Raw genomic sequence first — 21,835 nt, 5'->3', positions numbered from 1 at the left:
CAATTTGAAAGCCTACAATTTATTGCACGTTTTAAATGACTGAATTCAAGCTAAACACAACTTTTACAAGATGCTTAGCTCAAAGAATATGAGAGTCAGCAGCCCACTGTTGTGATTTTGTGGTATCATGTACCTTGTAACCCCTGCAAGATCTGGATTCTCTGACTTCTCAGTGTACTCATTTCCATGGTTATCTGCAAAACAGTTGTGGTTTAAATCAATCCTAATTAAGGCAGTTTTACAGGCTGCTAACTTCTAGTTCGGAGGCTCTCGAAAGCCGACTGTTACCTGTTGCTTTAATACGAGGAAACGTTGAACCTCAACATAGGCAGCCTGCAGGGCAGCCCTAGCCTGCAAGAGACTGCTGTCCACACTGTGCAGGGACTTGCTTAACTCTTCTTCCCTCAGTGAAATAGCCAACAACTGATCTACCTGAGAACGCTCTGAAAAAGAAACAAAACATAAGAGTATAACTCTACTTGACCAGACATTACAATACATTACACATGGTACCTCAATAAGTACTACCACCCCAGAACATAAAAAAAATCACATTAATCAGGGCAAGAGTCACCCAAGGAGCTGGAAAGGAGTATCTATGCACAGGAATAGTCAGGTCTACTTAAAACAAGTGCAAAGTTGAGTAATTCCTCTTTACAGGATCTCAACTTTGACTCTACTATTTCCATCATAGCTTTGTCAGCACTGATTTAGTTTAGCTGAACAAACCACAAAGATCTTTTATTGAAGTACATGTGTACATAAAGTACAAATACACACTTGCCTTTAATGTAATCAAAAAGGCAAAAGCAAATTTAAGCTAAACAAGATTTAAACTAAATTAATCCAGAAACTGAGGAAAGGCAGCTTAAGAGAAAAAGAACCTAATGATAACAAAAAAAAATAAAATCAATCATTTACTGTCCAGGATGATCCTGGGACTTGAGACTCATGTTTCTGATATCTTGAGAAAGAGTCTCTGAGCACTGTACTCAGTAAAAGATCCTACTATACTACCTTCTACCATCCTCTGGCATTACAGAGATTCTCCAAATTAAGTTTCAGTTGGAGTACTGCTTAGTTCATTCAGGTTATAGCTTCCTTCAGTAGATTTAATACCTTAACAATGATGCTAAAGCAAAGTCATAGAAAGGGAGAAAGAAAGATTTCACTGAATGTGTTATTAGTCTCCATAATAAACACCAGTCATCAAAGACACAGAGGCTGATAAAAAACCCCACCTTTTCAAGCAGTGAAATTTCATTTGCACAAGAAGATCCATATTAATTGCCCTGCATTCCAAACACCTCTTGCTATAAAGAAATAATTAATAAAGAGAAATTGAACATTTCAAAGTTATCTTCTGGACCCCAAAGCTCCCAGGTGGTGATGCAATGATTTAATTCCCAAAGAAAACATTCTGCCTAAAACACAGATGGTTCATTTTGATACACAGTGATGTGGATCTGTTAGGCACATTTGAGAAAGACCTTTCTGATGCCAGAATTAGAGTTTTGTTTGGTCAGGAGCAGGAGGGAGTGAGGCATTCCACATTCATTTCCATTGAGGACAAGGAAGGAGGAGTCAAAAAATAGGAAGTCTTGCCAGAGATGTCAAAACCAGAACACAGCCCAGGTTACACAGAGTACAAGTTTTCTGGTGAGACCACCCAGAAATAGATAGGGAAAGTTGCATGGCTGAATTAGAAGGGAGTGATGGGTGCTTCCCGCTTCAGAACTTCCATCCGAAAAGGAAAAAAAGGTCTCTTCCCTGAGCAGGGGAAATCAAGCGTCCCATCTGTGCAAACAAGCACATAAAGTGCAGGCAGAAAGGAGGCACAAGATTTTCTCTTAGAAATAACTTCTGACAAATTTACATGGGACTCTTCAGAGAATAATGTGTTGCAGACTTGAGAGACGTCCACCTTATGATCTTCATTAAGAGCCCAAGAAGCACTAAAATAACATTATGGAACTAGCATTTTAACCAAGTTAAAATACTACTAGGTATTTATAACCTCTATATCAGATTCACACGTGTATGATATCCACTCACCTTTTTTCCCTTTGATTTTTCTTCTCTTATTCTTTCTTTCTAGACTAGGGATTTCAGGTGAAGACCCCTCCTGCAAGTAAAAATCATTTATTAACAAAAGCTACATGAACCATTTTGCCTAGATCAAAAAGTCAAACACCCACTGTCTTTTCAACCATTACCATAACCCTCAGAGAAGAACACACAACCAATTTTGCACATTCTCTATAACTCATCTTTTCGTCTGCTCTTAAAAAGAGGGAAGGCAACAAAGTGAGCACTGTGTTTTCATCTCAGCTACAAAGAAATATCAAATAAGCCAACAGCCTTCTAGTTGCTCAGATGTTTAAGACTACACCTTGGGTCAGATTTTCTGCCCTTAGCTGAAGGTCTAGAGGATTAAATCGGTGAGGAAATTAAAATATTACTTTCTGCACACAACAAAAACATTTTGATCAGAAACATTTTTTTCCCCCTTTGGGTAAATCCAAGACAGGACAGTGAAATAAATTCAGATTTGAGAAATAATTTTAAGCATATAATTTTGTAAAACGGTTGTCTTGCTTGACCATAAGATCAGGAACATCAAGGAAAACAAATTTCTACTACAGCCTAGCTTCCATTTAAGTTTTGAAACAAAGACTCTTGAACCAAGACAAAGAGCCTTTCCGCTACACCAGGTACTTTGATGGAAATATTTTAACAGCTCTCATTTACCAGCATGAGCATGCCAGTTACCAAATAAAAGTTAAAGAGCATTTGCCGTTTCTACTATTAAAAAAGATTAAGCAGAAGTCCTGCACCTTGAAGGCAGAAATGGAAAAAAATCTTAAAGCAAGTTCAGTCAAATAAGCAAATTAGTTTGAGGCTACAAATGGGGAAAGTCCTCTTTGCAGAGATAATTCCAAGGCTGAATAACCATTGACAGGAAAAAACATTTTTTAGGGCACCAAAGCTGGACAAAATTGCACACTTACTCCAGTTGCTCTTCGTTTCTTTCCAATTCCTTGGCTGTCATTCTGCTCAGTACCAGATGTGCAGCTACTATCTGTAGCTGCATCTATGTTATTAGACACTGCAAAAAGTGAAGCATTATTTGAAGCTGGACGATTTTCTTCTGAGATTTCTAGTACATTTTGTTTTTCAAGAAGAGGAGTTCTCTTCTCTGGGCTCTCCTGGTCTTGTTTAGCGAGACCTGTGACCTCAGAGGTGGCCTGTAGACTGTCACTCCTTCCACTAGTCTCAGTTCTTTCAGACATAAATGGTGACAAAGGAAGAGGAGATGTCTTCCGTTTCAAGTCAGCCTCAATGTCAGCGCGTGCCTCATACCCAGATGTTATGTGATGTGAGTGGCTGGCTGCAACTATTTGCCCGCTTTCTTTCGTTTTGGCTTGTTCATTGAAGAAACTATAAGCAGAAGGATTTCTGTCTGCAATGACACTGCTTTCAGAAAAGCTACGTTTTCTGGCTGAGCCAGGAACTGCTAAGGAAATCCCTTCCCACTGGAATCCTTCTAGAGTAGACAGATCAGATTCTTCACTGAGCTCTAGACCCTCTTGCTCATTTTGAACAAGAGGCACCATTTCTATGCCAAACCTTTAACAAGATAAAAAGAAAAATAAATACACATGTAACAAGCCAGCTAAATCTAGAACAAAGCCTCCCCCTTCCCCAAATGCACATTACTGCTTTAAGAGATCAGGCAACTCATTACACCGGTATTCTGTGCTTTCTGTCTCATCTGGCAAAGGAGTATCTTCTTGTGTATCACAGAATTAGATTTAGTGGCTAAGAACCGACAGCATGATTTCCAAGTCAGAAATCACATTACTATAATTATTCTAAACTTGGTTTGGAATAAGCAAATATGACATCTTTTTAAGATGCTTCAAAAACTTCAGGATTGAAGAACGTTTCAAAAGTGAAGTATTATATAATTGCTTGCCCTAAACACAAAACCAGTGTATCAGATTAAAAGACTAGCAAGTGAAGCAGAAGCATTTATTCTGCCTGCAGCAACGCAAGCATTTCCTGTAGTCCTAAATAAATGAAGAAATAAGCAAGTCACAGCACTGTTCAGATTGTGATTGAATTTTTACATTCTTCCACTTACTAGAACTTGAAAAGCAAATATATTGCTAGTCTCCATATTCAAATATTAAGCAACTATTATGAAATGATCAGAACCTTTTCTGAGCAGCAGACTGCTATTATTTATGGATAGACATCCATAGTAGCAATCAATCACAAAACCTCTAAAGTTATTTGTATACGCAAAAGATCGTGGTATAGCAAGCTTCATTCTGAAGTCTTAGTTTTAGGATTCTGGAATTCTTTTTGGATTTGGAGAAAAACCACCCACTCCCCTCAACACGCACACAGAGCACATTAGATCTGAAAGCTACCAACCTTGGTAAACCTTTGCCAAGTTCCTGTTTCTTCTTTGTTACCTGCTGGATGACTTGATCCCAGTTTACATTTCTCCGGGAAGCACTAAGAATCTGCCTAAGGGTGGGTTTTAGCCCTGACTCCTTCTCTGTCTCACTTCTCCGATGGCCGCTCACATTCCGAATACGCCGTGCATTATTGAGATTGGGCTCTGGAAGATGTGTCCCAGCTTTGCTCTTCAGACTAATATGTCGTGTCAAGTCTCTTTGCAGGGAGGCAGGGAGGCCAAGTTTGCTTAAATCAGGAAGAAGGAGGCCTAATGACTGGCTTCCTCCTTTTTGCAACTCATGATCTGAAGGATTTTCAAAACCTTCCATTTCAAAGTGATCATGTGACTTGACATGCTCTTCGTCCCCTTCTCCATCCTGTGAGGCAGTTTTCAAACGCACGTGCAAATGGTCCTGACCACTCAACGGAGAAACTGTGGATCCCATCTGAATTGCAGAATCTTTTAGATTGGCAGAAACAACACTTGAAGCAGCTGGCTTTTCATCACCTTCCTTTTCAGAGGTGGCAGGTTTACCTTCTGGAGTGTCACAGGGTAAACAAGAACTAACAGAAGAACACAACTTTTCAACTCTTGCTTCTGACTTCTCACGTACGGTCAAATCGTCATCGCTCACATCTTCTAATGAATCTAGTCTGAACTCGTTCTTTGGTGATGCTTTCCCAGTTTCTTCACTATTCTGGTTACTTGTATGCTTGCAAGAGCTTAAGGGAGTATTTTGCAAGGAATGGTTGGACTGAACATCTTTGGGGTTTTGTTCTGCTTCACTGAAGTTATTAACAGGCTCTGGATTGCTACCAAGCACATCTGTGTTGTCTTGTAAGTTACCAGCACACGCACGATGCCGGTTCAACGAATAAGAGGAGACACTGTTTGTTTCCAAGTTCAGTGCATTCAAATGATTCCGCTCTTCACTAGCTGAGGATAACACGAGCTTGACATTTTTTAAAAGACTGTTTGTGTCTTGCTTTGGGGAAGATAACTTTATATCTGTGATATTCAGAAGAGGAGACTTCAGTGATGGCATCCTACTACTCCTGCCATCATCTCTGTCAGGCTTTTCACCACTGGAACAGTCTTTCATTACTTTGCAAGAATCAAGATGATCTGAGGTTACATTAGAAGGGGAAGATGCTTCTTGTTTAAGTCTTGAAAGACTAACATTGGCTTCACAAGCTTCTCCCTTCATTGCTGAATCAGTAAGAGGCATAAATACAGAATCCATTTTATCTGGAGTTTTAGAAACATTATCTTCAGACCATGGTTGCTGCTCTGCAGCTTTCTGGGACCGGTAAGGAGTCCAGCGATACATTTTATCTCTGGAAGGACTGCCACTTTTCCCACTGACTCTTGAAGTTTTGCCTTCTGGTTGCTTCAACATACCAAAATCCAATGCCCCCTCAGAAGGAAGTTTATCACTAGTAAAATCAAGCAAGTCACTCTTATTTTTTCGATCTCTATATGGCAGAACATCAATATCTTTCTCCTGCTGCTGCCATGCATATCTTTCCTTATTATATTTAATAGGATCTACCAAATATGTACCTCCTGAGCTTCCAAAATTCCAGCCATTTGCACCATGAGGACTAGATTTCCAGTTTCCTCCATAACTCTTTGAATTCCAGCTAGAAAAATGACCTGTTCCTTCTGAGTGCCAAGTAGAATTTCTCTCCCTGGCACCGTGATGCCAATTTGACGTTCCTCCTCTCCGCCCACTTGGATGCCAAACATTTCCAGAATTCCCATAGTTACGCCAATTTGAAGAGCTTCCTGAAACATTCTGGTGCCATCCAGAGTGTCCCCTTGGGCCAAGTGAATGTCTGTTTATATTAAGGTTCCTCTGAGAGTGTGAAAATTTGCCTTGTCTAGGGTTAATATAATCATCCTTTTCCCATTTCCAGTCCCTTTGTGATGCATTATGATGATGCCACAATGACTGGTCATAAGCTTCTCTTTCTTTGTAAGTAGCTCTTTCTTCTCGCCTTCTCTGTGATCTCCTATCATCACATTCTAATTCTTGATTTGCACAGCTTGATTCAGCTTGCCTACAAAACAATTGAGAAAACCTAAATACTGATGCCTTTCCACACAAATCCAACAGCACACAAGTCTCATGCGTTTTATTTGCACTGGGAAGAAAACTTTTTTTTTTAATAAAAAGAGACAGAGGTAGTTTATTTAGCTGCTTTACTATTCAGGCTTCTGTATTCAAAACTAATGTAGTACCTTCACTTTAATATGGTATTTCAAAATTGCTCTTACAAGAACAACTGGTTTGGTGTAGGGACAGTTCAATAGACTAAATATTTCTGTTTAACTCAGAAGATACTAGTCCAATAACTAGTAAATAGAATGGAATATTAAGAAACAAACAAAAAGAGAGCTCCTATCTGTTGTATAATCTTTGTTATTTAAGTAATCTTGATAGATGAAAAATTAATTAGTAGTAAGATAATTTTTTTCTGAAGACTATTCCATTGGTGTTAGATAGCATATCTAGAGCAAATTGATACAAAATAGAAGGAAAGTTTGGCTGAGAGAAGCAGTTACTTAGTGGAGAAAACAACTGAGATCATGACCCAGTTTATAAAGCTTCAGTTAAAACACAGATGTAAAACATCCACAGAAATTGTACCTCAGATACAAAAATATTTCTTCTTATTTTAACCAACAGACTGGAACAGTCCACAGCCTGCAACGCTGAGTCCGTATGAGCCTCCCAGAAGCGCTATGTACTGCCCTTTGGATAGTACTTGTGCTTGACAACTTATCACGAGCATGTGGTAAATTACTAAATGCACATTTAAAGATAAATGCTACCTTAACACCAACAGCTATTCCTAGGGTCAGCAGTCTAAATGTTCCAAGTATTTATTCCACATTTAATAAAAGTTTTTTCCAAAACCTGATTAGAGAAACGCTTCTTTCTGGCATCACAGGAATACATTCGTTCCAGATTCCTAGATACACAAGACAGGAAACTTTCACACTACTGCTCAAAAACAATTGATTTGAGTGAACTAAAAATTCCTATTGTACCACTCTAAGTTTTCAACACATTCCAATTTTGCTAAAAGATGCAAATAATTACTCTCTAATAGTAAATGGCGTACTGCATAAGATAAAGTTGAGCTCTAAAACAAAGATTCAAAGAAACAATGCCTAAGTGATACTGTAAATTCTAGGAGCTGCCTCAACTAGATTATGATCTAGTTGACTATTGCTGTAAAAGAAAAAAAACCAACCCTGCCGTATTAGTAACTTAATCCACATACTTTCTTTCCCCCCCACTCCAAACCAGCATCCAGCAGAGACACACTTTCTAAGATCTCAGTTGCCTCAGAATACCACTGTACTGACAGCATTACTCCTTTACTATAAAACAGGAAAAGTGACATTGTTGCTACCTACGTTAACCAATATGAAAACATTACCATCCTGCAGTACAGGGACACCCTAGTATGACAGAACACTGTCAAAACCAAGTAACAACCACAGATTTGTGCACTGGGAGACACTATTTGAGATTTCTAGCCACAACAAGCAAGAGCTTCTTTCAAAAATCGTATGCCCCTTTAATACCACCCCCATGCCATAAATCTATTCAAACAATATATTCCCAACTGGAACATATTTGCAATGCACACTTGCAGAGTTACACAGAAGATAAAAGGCAATACTTATTACTCTCTGCAGCCTTCTATTTCATAGTGAGCCACCAGAATTATGTTTAGCTAATGGTAAGCAGCAAGATAAAACAGGTAAGAAATTTCATTCAAGGATTACGGGATTTCAGTGTGACACTGACAGAGAAATCCGATTAATTTTAAAAATAGACAGATTAGGGTTTTATAACATAACCTTTTCAGCAACAGTTTCTAAAAGGCCAGTTCCTATAGACACACCTCACCCCAAAGAGTATTAGCACTAGCGTCATGTTTATTAAGCCTTTCAGTTAAATGGGTATCAAATATTAAAATAAAAATATTAGGGCTCTCAAAATACACGATTCCACACTGGGGACTGTTTTTATCCATAATGGAGAATAGCTGTGCTTCCTTACTAGTAGCAGATCAACAGAACAGGCACATTCAGCAGAACCACATTTACATGTTGAAACTACAATATCCACACAGATCACTTGGATTGTTCTCGTAACATATACGCTGGCTACAGGCATTGTACATTTCGTGAGCACCTACACCTTACGAGCATACCCCAACTGTGTTAAAAGCAATTCTATGACCTAATAGGAGAAAGGAAGACTCACCGGTTCCGTTCCTTCCTTTGCTTGATTAGTTGAATCAGTTCTTTGTCAAGGTATTCTTCTTCTGCCTCTTCTTTCTCTTCCTCTTTCCTGTCATGGGCATCAACATTGTCTTTGTGCAGCTGGCTGGAGATGTGCTTGGCATATGCTGACAAACCCACCAGGGTCACCCTGCACACCTGGCATTCATGGTTACTGTCCCTAGGAAGAGAGGCAGAGGGTGGACTTTCAGTTCTGCCAACAGGCATGGCACGGCACGTATCTCTGGTCTTACTTTGTTTCCTCTGAATGTGCCCAAGTTCAAGGCAACTAGTTTTGCTCAGTATATTTAACTTACTTGAATTCTCTGGGGTTTTTTCTTTCAAGGTCTAGTTTCTTGATGGTCAGTTTTGAAGATTTTTTTTCCAACAATCAAGAGGTAAACGACTTGGTAATAAAGCTGTGTTAACTGAGAGAAGGAATTCTTCTTGAATTGTTGTACTCAAAATCTTATCAGAGGAAACATAGTGAGCACGGAGGCAGAGTGGAAGGCTTACAGAGCTAGCGGGAGCTGCTCTGAAGCCCATCCATGGTGCCAGCTGCACTGGGGAAGCCTGGTGACAGCTTCTACATTTAATCCTTGCCTTGAGCCTTCCCCCAGTGAAATTTAGAAGAGGGAGGACGCAGTACATGCATACAGCCAATCCTGATACAACATAATCTAAACTGGGACAGTTGAGACTGCTGCCTGGAATGCAAAGACTCCACAGCACAGCGAGTGATGGAAGGGTGTCTTCAGTTCACTGTACTTTATTTGGTTCAAGTGTGCATGAGGTCTGCTTTCTACTTTAGAGGACTTGATCTTAAAAAATACAGAAATTATTTCAGCTGGAGGAAGTTGACAGCTGTGTCAGACAAATGGCTTTACTCATGTTTCTGTGAATACTGGATTAAGGTTACAACATTTTTTTACCTCCCCCCTCCCCAAGAAATTCAGATTTCTAAAAATACCTGATTTCTTTCTCCGGACAAAACCTTTCAATACTCCACTATTAAGGAAATATGTTGTTAATAATAAACCTAAACAAGGAAAGTATGTGCACCAGTTAAAAAAAAGTCAGAAAAAAATTAATGAGAGCATAGTCCACTGCAAATAACTCAGCAGGACTAACTTAGGACCCACTGCCTGCCTCCACAATGCTTTCTTCAATTCTGTTTAATTCATAAAAGCAGATCTGCATATCCCTATGGCACACTTGAGACCAAAGTCTTGTAACAGTTGCATTATAATACCAACACACAGTTCATGACTGGGGGTCAAAAAATCAGATCCATACAAAAAAAAAAAAAAGAAATCTGAAGTCTTTTTTTTTTTGAGCAAAGTTAAAAATAAAATAAGAAAAAAAATAATCTAAAGATGCACCTTCACTCAAGATATTGAGCAAACATCCTTATTGGAGTTGTTAATGGCATGTCAGCAGCTACGTCTTATTTATCCTGGAAATTTGTGGGTTTCCTGCTAACATAGTTGAGCTATTTAACCAATGCTGTCATTCAGGCACAGTTAGAGAGGATTTTATTTTAAATAGACTAATTATTAGAAATTATTTTTTTACATTTATTTTGTATGTTGCAGCCTAACTAATTCCAGATTAAGTATTTGGATAAATTTTTACTAAAGTCAGAAGCCTACAATTTAGTTTGTATTTTCCAGAGGGTGTACTTCATTTTGCACTTCACACTCACTAATAAATATGCAAGTTAACCCAATAAAGATAAGCAAATACAATCAGTAAATGTTACTAATGCCACTGGAAGAATCCTCTCCATGTTCATAAATGCCACATCTATGCATTGCTAATAAGACTTGTTTTTTACTTAGGACATCACACAAGGCAAACTGCAAATAGAAAGCTGGTTTCTTGCTGAAAAAGGTGTTCTTTTTACATAACATTCCACTTCAAACATAAGGAAACTTCAATGAGAAACAGTGGTACTAATTAGGTTTTAGAAAACAATCCAAATCCTCCCTATGACTCATGTTTCAATTCTTTCATAAAACCATCATCCTCATTTATAGACTAACTGAATAAATGCAAGGTTTTACTTACTTTGGAGAAAGCCAGTGAGTTAGCAGCTAGCCTAAGGACAAAGAACTTCTTTCTATCACTTATAACTTGCAAGTTCCTAATTACAAAGCTGTCGCTCTTGGACTAACTGACCATCTGGAAAGAAAAGACTTCTCTGTCCTGTTCTTAATCTCTATGAATCCGACGAATAAAACCACTATTTTTTTCTATAAGAAAAACTGCTTTAATTTAACATGAATTGGTTAGTGGTTCAGCTAGTTGCACTTCAGGGAATTTAGATCTCCTTCAGTTCTTTCCTTCACCTATCCCCATTAGTATCAGCCAGAACTGAGCACACCCCATGACACACACTGATCATGTCTATGCATTTCCCTATCATACAGGAACTCAAATCACAGTTGCTCAACAAGAAGGCCAAAAGCAGTTTGAAATAAACATAACAAAAGTATTCTCAGTATGAACACATTCAAGAGCTTTATTTACTGGATGTGTGTGTGCGCTTCAGATGGCAGACTCAATATGCCTCATACAAGATTATTATTTCATTTCAATTTAAAAACAAAAAACAAACCAAAAAGCAAAACAAAACCACTAAAGCTCGGTACTTGACAACCAATTCTCCCTATGTATCACATGGAATAAGACTTCAAGAAGAGAAGAGTCTTACAATGTTTCAGAAAATTATTCTAGCTCTTGAGATTACTAAATTAACTTTAAAAGGAGGAAACTGTGAACCAATGTATGCATTTCCTTTACCTCTTCCCTACAGAAAATCTAAAAAGTGATGATGCTAAACTTGAAGGTAATAAGATGCTGATACTACACATTTTAACAGTATTATCCTCTGTTACACAATTCAACCACACTCACAAGGCTGTTGCTTGTGCTTCACATTTTCCACTTGAGAGTACCATTTGCTTTACAAGGCTGCAAGGCTCTGAAAAGACTTCTACTCATCTTAAATGAGAGGAAGAAGGAGAGGCACAGGGGAAGAGAACAAGGCTGCTTCTGCACAGTGAAAAATGAAGTTCATCATTCATTTTGAGAACAAACATCTTCCATGCATTCTTCTAAAAGTAATGAAGACAGTTACCTTTGTAACAGAAAATGAAATGATGATGAAACAAATTTAATTTAATTTCAGTCTTATGGAAGTGGAAACCCAAGAACTGTCAGATCACTTAAAAGTCACTGCAGACACATACGTAAACTTGAAATTACTGTGACCTTCAAAAGTCATAAACTAACAAAAATAAACATTAACTTAGAAGGCCAGAAATAAGATGCCAAAATGTGTGAAATTTTAAGAAGACCTCAGAATCACCATCCAAAGAAAGTCCAGAACACAAATGTACTACAAGTTAGCTGACCAGAAGCCCCAAGGCAGGTTTTAGTGCAGAGGACATTCCAGTTTCTGAGCACCCCCTCCCAGCTGTTCAGTAACAGAACATCCTTTTCACACTCAACAGGACAGATACCAAGTAGCATGATGTGCTTGATCCCACTCATAATTTCAGAACGTTCCTAGCTCCCAAGATACCGTTGTACAGGGCAGAGAAAACAAAATTATCTGGGAGTTTTGTTTGTGTTTTGTTTTTCTTTTCTTTTTAAGTAAGTAGCTGAATTCAGAAAAAGAACCCAAGAAATGTAGGGCTGAGCAAGGGATGGCAATGGCAGGACAGGGGGGAGAAAAAAAAAAAAGAAAAGGGTGGGGAACATGAAGAAGGTATCACTTTTATGTCCTCCATCTTTACTACAAAGCAATTTTTACTGAAAAAAAGAAATAGCTTCCAAAAAGCCGCTTTCATATGTTTTCTCAGTGTGACACAAGAACAACTTTGCTGATCTGGATAACTTGAAGGTTTTCTGAATCCCACTAAAACAAATTTCATTTCAAGAGTGATTATTTTTCTTTCTGATATATTTTAACATTTTGATAGTCCACAAACCCCCGCCTTAAAACAGGTTGGTGATAAAGATTCTAAAGGTGGAAGTTTTTTTCCCCAGTTTACTAACCTGCTGTGAAGCCGCAGACAAATTAATCAAATATTAAATGGAAGCAGAAATTAGACAACAGAGGTTGTTAACAGACAGTTAATATGCACTTCAAGGTAAGCAGTATCTTTTTACTTACTGTCCTGCCATAAGGGTTATATTATTTTACACAGAATTTGAAATGTTAGCAGATGTAAGTGGACATACACATACGCTATGCATTTTCTGGAAGTCTTAACCTAGAAACATTTTAAAGTGCTGATTTAGACAAACTACAGCAATACTTAGTGATTATACACAATAGTAGTATAAAATACTATACAGCTGGCTCAATTAAGGGTATTCATCTGTGGCAGGTACGTAATACAATCTTGTACTCCAAATGCGGACACTTTTCTGCAGCTACTCACATACTTTGCATATAGAGTTACTGAAGAGAAGTAAGTTTCTAACTTCCTCTAGTTTTGAAACGTAGTAAAACAGAACAGTTTCAGCACAACTTAACCACATGGTACGTGGCCATTAGTATCTATCATGGTATAGATCAGAGCCTTAATTTCATTTAGCCTTTCTTTAACAGTTAACTTTTTTAAAAAGGGGCCTGGAGCAGCCCTAACAGCTGCTTGCTTTCACCTTACAGAAAATAGCATAAAAGCTATGTGAACAAAAAGCTAGCGTGTGAACACAAATGGTCTACAGTTTTTCTTCCCTGGATACAAGATAGATGTCCTGACAAAATGGATCTCCCACACCTCTTAAGAGTTTTAAGAGGATCACTTCTTAGTCCTTTAAAAGGCATTAAAATATTTGCCATTTCCACATAAAGTTTGTGCTGCAAGAAGATTAAAAATTAGTCTGTAGATCGAATATTTAAGTGCAGACTATCTGATCTTGCCAGGTACCTCAAAATCCACACATCTGAAAGCATTTTTAAAAGTGCACTCTGGTTACAACCTGATTTCATATTATCAGGATGATACTTAAATACCCCTTAACTCCCTCCTCCTGTTTTCCAAAGGTTGCAAATTAAACCAAGGAAACCAGAAGGAAAACACCATCCACATGGTTAGGTCCCTTAACCAAACAGCGGGACCAGGGTGGCACAGGACAAGGCAGTCACTCAAGCAGATGCAGTCTTTGCATACAAAATATCAGTCTTTTCACAGTGGTTTAAAAGATGAACAATTGCTTCTATATCACTGAAAACTTTTTAGAAATGAAACCACCAGTAACTCCGCCAAATGTAGTATTCCAGCCCTTCCAAAAACCAAGCATGAAACTGCCAAGACCTAAAAAACATGTTCTTTATTTCACTGCAGTCCAAGAAATACAAGAGAGCTTTCTTCCACATCATTCTTTGCCTCCTGAGTGGTTGACATTAAGAGAACATGTTAATTCACAGCTTTATCACAAGGCATGCAATTAAGCGATACATAAAAATAAATTGTGCAACTCAGCTTGTATGGGAAAACAGGACATGATTTCTTCCAGAGAGTGACAGACAAAATGCAGAGAGGAAGGATGCAAGATTGTTCTCGTACCTTCCCTTCAGGTTTTCAAGTTCTCTGTGGTGAAGCATGCTTCTCATGTGTTCTTCCATCTCCTTCAACATGGGGGAAAAACAGTAAAATTGGTCAGAACTGAACAAAATGGTGTATCACAGTTGAAAAGCTCACTTTTGAGAGCTCTCCTGCCTTGCAGGAAGGTGTACTCTACTCCTGTAGGGCTGTAGCAGTTGCCATTTCCATTTCTATGACTGTGAAAGCACAGTCACACTCCCAGGAAGTTATATAATGTTACCTTTCCTGAGGAAGGACGCCCAGGAGTCACCAAAATTCAACAGAAGGGGTGCGGAATTCCAAGAGAAAGACAAATAGGAGTGCATGTGGCAAAGTGTATTAGACTGATTTTTGACAAATTACTGTTGATCATTTTTATTAAAAGTCTCATTGATACCACTCTCCAGAATCACACTACTTAAAACAGTTTTCCTGTGCAACCTGAGCAGTCTGTGTTTGTATTATGACATGGCTGTAATTTCATCATCATCACATCCTATTTTACTCTGCTAGATGCACTTCAGAAACTGTGATGTATATAACACCTACAACTTGTTTACAGCAACCTTGATCCATGAAGTGCAGTGCTGTTATAAATAGTTGCTATTGAAAGACAACAGCTGGAAGAGAAACATTCCATGTTTTCCTTCCATACAGAAACAGAGCTCCCAAACGGAATTTAAGAAAATGCGATATGTTAAGAATACTATGATACACAATTTATAGCCAAATGAGTCAGTGCTTTTCACTTTCGTATCTTTATACAACAATATAAAAAACTCACAAGACCTCAACATTTTTAATGTTCAGAATCAAGTATACTGCACAGCTCATTTCAAGAAAGATACTCTAAAGCACATGCAAATATATTACTTGATTTGTGATAGACCTAGTTCAATGTATTCCTGGTAGAGGGAGAAATCCTCCACACTTCACACAATTTTAAAACGAAAGCATTTCTTACACACTTTTCATATTGGTATCTACCAATAGATGTAAGCATGAATTATTTACCTTTTTTGAGTTGTACACAATATGACATAATATGCATTTTCGTTCTTGAACCATGCTTATTACTCTGGAGAGATCTTATCCCACACCTGCAAATAAACATAATTTAAAAAAGAACCAATATTTAGGATTTTTTTCATTAACCTGTTTCAGTAAGGAAAGTAAAAATAAGTTACTATTCATGAAAACACCTGTGTTGAGTTTCTTTAAAAGAATACTCACCTCTTGTGCATAGTCAATATTCTCCAAAAAAAAAAAAAAAAAAGTAGTTTTGAACAGTCATCTAAAACAGCTATAATAAAAAGTAGCTTTCCCTTTCTTTCATTTTGTTCTTTGTTCTCCAAGACTTCCTTCTACAAGCAAATACAGCTCTGTAGGAATCCTCTTGCTACTGAAATCATATTAACAAAACACTTTTCAACTACCAAGATGAGAGGGAGATAAGGAAATGGGGAAATCAAGCACTGTAAACTCAGATCTTCATTTTGGTACACAGGGCAGCAAAAGTAAGATATTTAAGTTCCTAGGAAAATGAAATTAAGGCTATGCATACATGCAATGAAAGCCAGCACGTCAAGTTAAATGCTATATGTATTTTTGTCACAATATTTAATTCATAAGGAGAACAATTAAATCAGAGAGGTACATAACAGTCTAGGTTATAATACAAGGATAGACATGTCTGCAGAAGTAATAAAGTACAATCTTTGCCCTTTTTTTCTTAAAAGACACTAAAATACAGAATAATTGTGCATTGTAGTAATTTTTTACTGATTGGCAGAGGCAGTTCCTCACCCTCAAGTGGAAAGAAATGTATCTTTTTACTACTAGGACCTTTTATATCCCCAAACAAAACCACAAATCTTTCCAAGCTTTGCCATTAGCCAACTTCAGAGCTAACTTAGCTGATATCATCAAACAACCTACAAGAGCTTTCTTCACAGCTCATCTCCACAACCTACCCTACAAAGTTAATTCTAATTATTTATCATCAACCTTCTGTATCAGGGGCATCAAACCCTCTGAGTCTGATACTGACTTGAAGCTGTGAGCAAAGGGCAAGAACTGGATTTTTACCAAATCCAGATTACCTAAAGAAGCTCTGACATTCAGTGGTACTGTCCAACCGTAAACAACTAAAAATAAGCAAGTAAACCCACACTGACTCTAATTCCAAAATGTAGTTCTCTGACAAACAACTCTTTTCCTCCATGTTCATTAACATACACTCTAGTTTCTGTCTAGCTATCCACCAGTATCAAGGGGAAGGAACTGAGAGTTGCAATAGCCCTTTCACCTTTAAGCAACCGAGAAAGCAGTTTCTTCCCTAAAAAAAAAAAAATAAAAATATCCCTATCATCATACCAAAACAAACACACTTAAAACACAATAGGAGATTCAGTCACCTTCTTATGTTACCTTACCAACACTCCTAGGGTGCCATTCTTGATCTTACTGAAATACCTGATAAGTGTTTAAATATGCATTCTCTAGCTTCATCAAACAGGCACCTGATGTACTCGAATCGTTAGTAACAGCTATTTATTTTGACAAATCGCCCCCAACAAAGGTACAAGATCATTCAGAACTTTGTACCAGCCTAGGTCATACAGAGCATGCATATGAATTCATATGGTATCAGTGATGTACATGCAAAAGCACCTACCTGCCTTCATGGAAGGTCGGCACACAGAAATAGCAACTTCTGGAACAAATTATTTTGAAACCACATATAAAGAGTATAACTTGGGTTTAAACGTATTTCAACCGAGACAGCGGTTCAAGTTAATATATTGAGTAGAGACAAACTGAGGTATTTCAGTCTCATGATTTTCCAGTAAGTTATTAGATGAGTAAGGGAGCACATGACCAACATATTGTTTATACACAGATCAGTGCAGCTGCATCAGATCTAAGAGAATTATTTATGATTATACGCAAGTGATAAGGGTTTGGATGACTACCCAATATAGGAGCTATTTTAATGTGATTAATATGAGGTTGCTCCTGAAAAGCAAGGGTGCTAATCCTTGCACCAATTTCAGATACTTCCTTTTGCATTAAAATATTCTGTGCTCGCTCCACATTCTTCACCAGCATGACTTTGTAGTTTAGAGGAGTAATATCCTACATGTGTTCAAGATTACTCAAGCATTTACAGAATTCATTCTGCACAATGGTGAAACAGCAGCACGGGACTTGGATCAGGAAAAGCAGGCCAGCAAAGTATGGTGACTTGCCAACGCCAGTTTGCATGTAACATTAAAAAGCTTCCACAAGTACAGCTAACATTACACCCGTTTTGGCTAATTAAAGCATACAGTAACTATACATGATTACAGGAAGTTTTAGGCTAACTGCCCAATCAATGGGGCATTACTTATGACAGAGTACTAAAAATACCAGTGGAATTCAAATGCTATTGGATGTCACTACGAAAAGTGAAACTTTCACCTCCACAGACACAAGCCATTAAGAGGCAAGGACTTAGAAGTAGAGAGTCAGTAGATGCTACAGGGACTGGGAGAAGACAGTCTCATGTTTTCTTTCCATTTCACCTCTTGACTTACCGTCTACATAGAGATAAAACACTTCCTATCACCCTTAGCTTTCTCCCAAATCCTGCTATAAAACCCATGGCTCACTTTAATGAAGTACTTTGAAAAACATTATAAATCCAAGGTATACCCTCACTATGCAACAGCGACAAGAACCAGACAGCTTTTGAGCTATGCAATCCGTGATGGCATTTAATCTCATCATATACCGGTCTGTTCAATCACAAAATTTTCATACTGAGAAACTTCAGGAACAGAGCTTTCTCTACATAAATACAGACATATTTGAATTCTTAACAACAGCAACAAAAAAATCCCATATTTTAAACAGCAGACAACCTTCAGGCTTTTATTGGATTTAACCGTTTGTGCTTTTGAAATCACCAGTTTGCACCATAGCATAGAATACTTAGGGGACATTAATAGGAAAATGAGCTACTCTAAAACACAAGCATACTGCAAGCAAAGATAAGGTTTTACCCCGAAAGCCCACACCATCATATAAGGAGAAACACGTCAAGAGCAAAATGCAAAGCCTTCAAAACAAATGAGACACTACGACAACTATTTTGAGGGAATGTAATCCTCAATGTTCAATGGGTGATTTTTTATTTGTTTGTTTTAAAGGAAGGGATGCATTTTCCAACTGTGTGATACAAGCGCAACTTGCCCATAGCCTGCACCTGCCCAGAGCTTGGAAATACCACAGAGTTTTTAATGAACTTAAGCAAGGCAGCTACAGACACTTTTGGAGAACACTTCTCACGAGTAAAAATAGTCTACAAAGAAAAAAAGTCATTAGACTCCTTCCTGCTACAACATCCATTTGTCCACAGTTATTCAACCTTACCGGATAACATACATTAAAAATGTACGTCAAGGTTAAATCTGCTACAGACCAGTGGCTGAACACTGACTATATAAAGCCACAAGTACCATAGAGTGGGGCAGGCAGCCCAGCATTCCAGCTGCCTAGAAATCCTCAGGAGGCCTCAAAGAGATCAGCAGCACTGGCCTGTCTTAAAGGCCTGCCTGAATGCTGCACGTCCCTACAGACAGCAGTGGAAACTCTACACTTGAGAAGAGCAGCAGTCTAGAAGTTCACTGTGTCAGAATGCTTGGCAGCAAACGATCCTCGGCTCCTCACAGGGATGTGACTCCTTCTGCTTTAGTGACTTCTCTCCTGCAGCAACTGACTGCAGACATCCTAGTTGAGCTGCAAAACACTAATCCAGCTGCCACAAACACGGGAGAGGAGAGCAGAGAGGAAAGAAGCGACTCACCACAAAGTACATTCATAAAATCTTTAGTTGGTCGATGGGAGGAAGTGGTGGACACAAGGTCATTTTGACTCAGAGAAGCCTCTTGCTCAGAAGAATTAGAAATGGAAGCGTATTTAGGCCCTGGGAAGAACTTAAACAACCACTGCTAAGCTAGACCATATGTACTTTCATTATCAGCACAACTAACTTTGCTGATCTGTCATGAAGCCTAGTCTTTTCATAGGAAAACCTGGAGAACTCCACACAGGCCTTTGAAATCTGTATCCAACCACAGAATACGATAACTGGATCTACAAAGCAATATGATTGCTAATCTAACTAATAATAATTTATTAAAGCCTAGTATTAGAGAAATATTTTCTTAAGGAAAAATTTTGTGACTATAAAACCATTTCCCTGTATTACATGCTGCTCCACACATCAAAGCCCTGTAATGCTGTAAGAATGCTGTATAAAACCAAGTCATTAATCATAACAACATAGAGGCCTATGCTCAAATTTCACCAACTTAAGCAGAATTTAGTGGAACAAAGCACCAACATTCAAAGACTATCTTTCCTTCCCGGATTCACTGCCCTAGAGACATCTGAATTCACTATACGTTTCCTTGCTAGACCTTAAGTTTTAACCATTACCTTAACATTACTTCTGGGTATATGTGGGAGGCACTTTAACCTTCCTTCTGAGATGCTGATCTATACAACCTAATCCAATCAACAGACAGAAAAGTAAGGACTTACTACGGTTAAGTGATGATTAACAGCATTATTTTCTAGCACACTATCATGCACTGTATAAACTACTTTGTAGTCACCGGGTTGTGGGTTTTTTTAACATGACAAAGCGATAACTATATTACAGCCCAACAGTTAAAATACTTGCACAAGAAGCAAGACTTTTATGGTAAATTCCTCCCTGCTTTTAAGATTTAAATTCACCCTCTTGACAGGGTACTCTAGACCTCTCAGCACTGAAGCAGCACCACTGCATAGCAAATGTTATAAATGAGCAGCTGAGACTCAACTGTTTTGACACTGAGCCAGGAGGAGATTTCACAGATCAAAGTTCTTTAAGTTCCTGTTAAAAGCTATAAAGTAGACTTCACTAACTAGTCTAGAAAACACCTAGCAGAAACCACCTGTGTGCTATCCCATGAGTACAGCTGGCTTTTTACAATATACAGGAAAGGTATACTGGAGATAGGGAGACTATAGAGAAATACCTTAAACAGACACAGGAACACCCAGCATGAACAGAGAGTTTTTACAGATGTCTATTTTTATTTCAAGTAAATCTAAGAATGGGGTGCAGACCAGAACAATATACACACTTTAAGTCACAATCAAACCGCATCTTTCTAATTCCCTATATATAAGCAATGCTAATGATTTCCTAATATCCAAACTTAAGTTTTCCTCGCTGTAAAGTGAGATGATAACTCCTCATTAGTGTAAGTAAATGCCTTATCACTGTCTAACTTATTATAGCTTTTTACGTACTGGAAGATTCAGGGATATACACTGTCCTAATTGGAACGGAGAGCTGTTCAGCATCATTGCTGTATGCTGTCATTTCACACACCTAAAATCCACACAACTGGAAAGCTTCTGTTTTCCCCTATACTCCCAGTTCATTTTTAGACATACACAAGCTCTTTTTCTTCAGATGTTTTCCTTAAACAACACATTTCCTGAACCTATTAAAATTGCGGTTCCTCTTTCCAAATTGCCCAAAACACTCTAAAAGAAATTGCCAAAACTGGACACAGCACTCCAACTAAGACCCCTATTACCACCCTTCAGAGAAGGGAATTGTCTTTATACCTCTATTACCATTACATAATATGTCTAAAACATAATCGATAATGATTGAGCAGAGTCTTATTAAGAAACAACATAGTGGTACACAAGATGTGGGACAAATAACTGATTTAGGTATTTCCGTGACTTGCAAAAGAATTCACATCAGCTTATTCTGATAACCGTGTGTCACTTAATAAAAGGTCTTCAACAAACAGACCCTTATAAGAATGACAGAAATACAGAAATAAGTGTAAAATTAAGTGGTGGGTAACATTTAGCTGTATCTTTTTCCCTTCCTAGGGTATTTAAGCTCATATTACCCTTCACAGGTATGCATACTCCCATCTTTTTCACTGATGAGAAGTTAAGAACAGGGACTAGGAAGCCATCTTAAGACAATTCTATACATCCTATCTACTGCAGTTCCACAGAAGCAGGTAAAATGACCCAGAGTCCCTAAGAAAGACCTATGTAAACACAAGTGTGTGTAGGAGAGCAGTCAGTCATTGGGATTTTTCTGTTTATACAGTCACTACAGCGTAAGAAGAACCACTGGAGAGTGATTTGAGGCACTCAAACCAAGGTAATCAGGTCACTCCAGTGCATGGAGCTTTGGTGCCAAGTAAATTCAAGTTAAGGATCCCAAACATTAAGACAACAGTCACTAACGACAACGCAATAGAAATAGAGGGGTCTGTCTGAATTCTTACATCTCTGTAATGCAGTTTGTCCCAGGGCTGAATATTAGCAGCTCCATCAATTTGGGATCAAAATATAAAATAGTCTAGGACTAGATGAGAAA

General features: G+C 38.1%; 1 protein-coding gene across 3 annotated transcripts in view; it reads right to left on the bottom strand.

Annotated features, from left to right (window-relative positions):
- The window catches only part of ZNF106 (zinc finger protein 106), a 42,922-nt gene that overhangs the window by 19,167 nt on the left and 1,920 nt on the right, over window positions 1-21,835 (bottom strand). For 2 of the 3 annotated variants that reach the window (XM_056347628.1, XM_056347629.1), the window contains exons 2-9: window positions 15,394-15,479; window positions 14,362-14,423; window positions 8,760-8,957; window positions 4,444-6,534; window positions 3,012-3,630; window positions 2,056-2,125; window positions 289-443; window positions 134-194 (exon numbers count right to left, since the gene is read on the bottom strand). In XM_056347628.1, coding sequence (XP_056203603.1) covers window positions 134-194; window positions 289-443; window positions 2,056-2,125; window positions 3,012-3,630; window positions 4,444-6,534; window positions 8,760-8,957; window positions 14,362-14,423; window positions 15,394-15,447 — 3,310 coding nt within the window. In that variant the 5' untranslated portion in view covers window positions 15,448-15,479. Of the gene's footprint in view, window positions 1-133; window positions 195-288; window positions 444-2,055; window positions 2,126-3,011; window positions 3,631-4,443; window positions 6,535-8,759; window positions 8,958-9,093; window positions 9,355-14,361; window positions 14,424-15,393; window positions 15,480-21,835 lie in introns of those variants that run through there. The other variant, XM_056347630.1, reaches the window with a different exon arrangement.

Source organism: Falco biarmicus, chromosome 7 (genome assembly GCF_023638135.1).
Source record: "Falco biarmicus isolate bFalBia1 chromosome 7, bFalBia1.pri, whole genome shotgun sequence".
NCBI lineage: Eukaryota > Metazoa > Chordata > Aves > Falconiformes > Falconidae > Falco > Falco biarmicus.
The sequence above is the reverse complement of the archived record's forward strand: the minus strand, read 5'-3'. Positions and strand labels throughout refer to the sequence as shown.